The sequence below is a fragment of the Octopus bimaculoides genome, chromosome 22 (assembly GCF_046866305.1).
Source record: "Octopus bimaculoides isolate indiv1 chromosome 22, ASM4686630v1, whole genome shotgun sequence".
NCBI classification, from domain to species: Eukaryota; Metazoa; Mollusca; class Cephalopoda; order Octopoda; family Octopodidae; genus Octopus; species Octopus bimaculoides.
Genome location: NC_142949.1, coordinates 25471576 through 25476434, shown reverse-complemented (window position 1 = coordinate 25476434; position 4859 = coordinate 25471576). Strand labels below are relative to the sequence as shown.

Here is a 4859-nt window from a genome sequence, read left to right as displayed (position 1 = left end):
GGCTACGCCAATTCTTCCCTAAATCCTATCATTTATAGCATATTCAACACGGACTTTCGGGAAGCTTTCCGTCGAGTGATTTTACCTAATTCTTATACATCCAACGACGATGGTTACACGTACGCACCAAACAACAAAGAGGTGACAGTCTCCACAAATTCTTCGTCGAAAACAATCACACAGAATGGTAGTCGAAAGGACAGCAAAACCCGCCTTATTTCAGAGCAGGTGACAATATTGTGAATTCATTCACAACTTATCTTATGTTTATACGTCTGTCAATATTTATGTGTGTTCGTCTCTGCTTTGTCAATAAACATTTGGTCCAAAGTAAAGCGTAAACCCCGAAAAATAATCAGAAGACTATTAAAGGGCGCATGTATGTGATGTCTTTGTGATTGTATTCGTATGTGTGTGCATATAGATATATACCTATGTATATGTGTACATATAAATATATATGTCTATGCGTATGTATATGTATGTATGTGTGTAAATATATTTGTATATATATATGTATGCATATATATATATATATATATATATATATATATATATATATATATATATATATATGATTATTTTATGCCACAAAAGATGTGTATATTGAAATCGTAAATGGAGTAAAAGCCTACATTTGTTATCGAAGCTATTTTGCAAAAAAGAAAAAAAAAAAAACTCCAAGCCGCTCATTCCAATGTAAGTTCGATTTATTTATTTATAAATACAAACTTTTAAACCCCAACATTTTCCTTGTTCTTTTTCTTTTTTCTTTTTTACTCTTGTTTTTTTTTTTACATTTCTTCTTTCTGTTTGTTTTTTTTAAATTGTTTTTCTTTTTAATTTAAACATTATTTTTTCCTCTCTATTTTATTGTTTCATTTTTTTATTGCATTTTGTAACATTTTTTTTATTCGCATCCCACTTGAAAGCTGGTATGATTTTGCTATTACTACTACTACTACTACTACTACTACTACTACTACTACTACTACTACTACTACTGCTGCTGCTGCTACTACTTCCACTACTATACACGGTTATTATCATTGTTATTATTATTATTATTATTATTATTATTATTATTATCATTATTATTGTTGTTGTTGTTGTTAATAATAATAATAATAAAAATAGAAGATATTAAGTTGAAGCCTATGTCCATGTCAACTTTCCATTTCATTCTTTATGAGTCGAATAAATAATTTTAAAAAAAACTTCTTATCCAGTATTGTAGATATCCACATGTGTCCCATTTTCTGGTAAATGTGTGTATGCTCCTTTCCAGCTTTGCACATATCAACTCCGAAAACTTTCACTAGGAGAGGTAGTTGCTGTTCTCCAACGTGTCTTTTAAAAAGTGAGTGAAAGTCACAAGAGGGAGGGGGCTTCGGGTGAATGAGTTCATTCTCATCATGCTAAAAATATAGCTGACTCGTTTATGCAGTTTGTTGAGAACACATTTTCCTCGCTAGAAATAGCAGCCCCGAATCTAAGGGTTTCTTTGATTGTCTCTTGATAAATGACCCCTCTGCAGAATATCTTACGTTTTATATAGAGCTAGGGTTCATATCATCCCGTATACTATGAAATCAATAAATAAGATCACTTCCATGTGAATTCCAATAGTTCTCATATTTTGTTGTTTTATAAAAAAAAAACCCCTCATCTGTCACCCATGTGATCAGGGTACACACCCTCAACAAAATGTATATGATGTTTAGAATCCTTAGTTACGGGTTTGTTTCCTTTATAAATTTTTCCGTTAGAAACATTCTAGCTTCGGAGAATATGTTATTATTGTTATTGGTGCTAAGGCGGCGAGCTGGCGGAACCATTAACACTCTGGACAGCATTTCGTCTGTCTTTATGTTCTGGGTTCAAATTCCACCGCAGTCGGCTTTGTCTTTGATACGTTCGGGGTCGATAAAATAACTACCAGTTGAGTACTGGAGTTGGTGTTATTGACTTCAACCTCCTCTCAACATTGCTGGCCCTAGTACCAAAGTTTCAAACCATTATTATTGTTAGCCTGGTAGAATCATTAGAGCGTCGAACAAAATGCCTTGCAGTATTTGTGCTGGCTCTTTACAATCTGAGTTCAAATCTTACCGATAACAAATTTGCTTTTCATCACTCCAAGGTCGATAAAATAAAATACCAACAAAATACTGAGATTAATATAATTGACAATCCTTCACTCACCAAACAATTCCAGTCTCGTATCTGTGTTTGAAACAATTCTTGCTGCGTTCGCTAATTCAATATCAATGTTATTACATGAGTTCAAATGCCACCGAGGTCGACTTTATCTTTTATCCTTTCGGGTCGATAAAATAAGTACAAGTTGGGCGCTGGGGTCGATGTATTTGACTTACCTACTCCCCCGAAATGACAGGCCTTGTGCCTATAATAGAAAGGGGGGGGGGGTATTATTGCCTACGTTCAAATACAGCCGGGGTCAACTTTGCTTTTTATCCTTTTGTGGTCAATAAAATAAGCACTTGGTTAAACACTTGGGTCGATGTAATCGACTCATCCCATCTCCCCCGAAATTACTGGCCTCGTGTTAAAATTTGATCCCAATATTAATATTGTTGCTATGATATTTTATTAGTATTGTACTGTGATACAAGGCAACAGGGTGGTAGAATGGTTTGCACGCTTAGCAGCGTTTCGTCCGTCTTCATGTTTTGATTTCAAATTCCACCGCGGTTGACTTTGCCCTTCGCCATTTCGGAGTCGATAAAATAAGTACCAGTAAAACACTGGGGTCGATGTAATCGACTTACTCCAATATTATATGACATTTTATCGATATTATGATATATATTATTAGTGCTAATTCTATATTATCACTATATATTATTTGGTGTCATCCTTTCCGAGCAGATATATACCAGTTAGATACTGCGGTTAACGTAACCAGCTGTACAGTTCTAATTGTTGGCTATTTGTGATGACGAGCTGGCAGAATGTTCAGTGGCATTTCTTCTGGGTCTTCAGGTTCTCTGTTCAAATTCTACCACGGTCACCTTTACCTTTTATCCTTCTAGGGTCGATAAAATGAAATATTCTTTTATACTCTAGGCACAAGGCCCGAAATTTTTGGGGAGTGGCGGGGCAGTCGATTAGATCAGTCCCAGTACGCAACTGGTACTTAATTTATCGACTCTGAAAGGATGAAAGGCAAAGTCGACCTCGGTGGAATTTGAACTCAGAACATAAAGACACGAAATACTGCTCAGCATTTCGCCCGGCGTGCTAACGTTTCTGCCAGCTCGCCGCCTTAAATATTTTTTTCTACTTTAGGCCCGAAATTTTGGGGTAGGGGGCCACTCGATTAGCTCGATCCTAGTACGCAACTGGTATTTAATTTATCGACCCCGAAAGGAAGAAAGGCAAAGTCGACCTCGGTGGAATTTGAACTCAGAACGTAAAGACAGACGAAATACAGCTAAGCATTTCGCCCGGCGTCCTAACATTTCTGGCAGCGCCCCGCCTTGATAAAATGAAATATTAGTCAAGTATTGGGGTCGATATAACCGATTAACCCCAACCACTGAAATTGCAGATCTTGTGTCAAAAGATTTTTACTCATTATTTTTAGTAAAGTAGTTGCATTGACAGAACCTTTAGAGTGGAACGTAAAATTGTATGACTCTAAGTTCTGCGTTCAAATCTCGACGTTGTCAACTTACCCTCTCATTCTTCCAGGGTCGATAAAAAGAACTTACCTGACCTCGCTGAGGTCAGTGGATGTGACTGACTTCCGCCTCCTTGTAAATTGTTTGTTTTCTGCCGAAATTAGGGATCATTAGGAAAAGCGACCACTTGGTCGAACCGTTAAAGCGTCAGAATAAACACTATGGTGTAATTGTCCCCGATTTTAGATTTTGAGTTCAAATACCACCGGGGTCAGCATTATATTTTATTCTTGCGGAGTCAATAAAGACTGGTCAATTCCGGGATCTATTTCTAACGACTGACCCCTCCCATATGCATTTGTAACCTTGTCCCTAATTTGGAAACGATTATATATAGAATCAACATCATTACTGTTATATTTTCGACAGATTTATTCAAATTTTTACTCACTCCAGCCGGTCTACCCACCTGGTCAGTTTTATGGCTTTAGAATTGTCTACGTTCTACATCAGTTGGGCTTCGATTCGTTTATTTATTTTATTGATTTTGGTGTTATTTTAGTGTTTTGACCCTTTCTTATGTCACATGTGCTGTTTGATTTTGCTGGATGGGGTTTGTGTTTTTGCGCATGATGTGATGTATGGGTCGTTTCGAGTTTTATGGTGCCAGGTGATGATTGTACAGACCCTGTGCTGTGCAGTTTGTGTTACAGTAACAGGTGGTGACAGTATAGTATGTGTGTTTGTGTGAGTTGGTGGTGTTATAGCATTGACGTTATTGCGGTGATGGTGCTAATGATGGCCGCGACAATGGGGACGTAAGAACATGGATGAACATGATGTTGTTCTTGTTGATGATGATGATGGCGATGGTAATGATAATGGTGATGATGATGATTATGATTATGATTTCTTATGTAATGATTCCCTAAATGGGCGCAGGACTGGCCCTCTGGTATTTTTACTTTATCGATCCTGGGAAAGCGAAAGGTACAGTTGATCAGCGCGTGATTTGATCTCAGAACGTAAAGAGCTACACAAATGCTACAAGAGTTATGTAAAAGTCGTTGCCTCGTAATTAAATCGTGGGGAGAGGGGTTGGATTGTGGGGTTTGTTGAGTATTTTAACATTGACGGGTGTAAGTTGTGTGGGCTGATGTGTTAAGTTTTAGTATTAAGTGGTGATTTAGAATATGGAGTGTTGTGGAGTGC

General features: G+C 37.1%; 1 protein-coding gene across 1 annotated transcript in view; it reads left to right on the top strand.

The window, feature by feature from the left end:
• The window catches only part of LOC106872726 (dopamine receptor 1), a 3959-nt gene extending 3214 nt beyond the window's left edge, over positions 1–745 (top strand). The window contains exon 1 of the mRNA XM_014919809.3: positions 1–745. This exon is cut by the window's left edge and continues 3214 nt beyond it. Within this exon, the coding sequence (XP_014775295.1) occupies positions 1–243 (243 nt within the window). The 3' untranslated portion in view covers positions 244–745.
• The last annotated feature ends 4114 nt before the right edge of the window (positions 746–4859 follow it).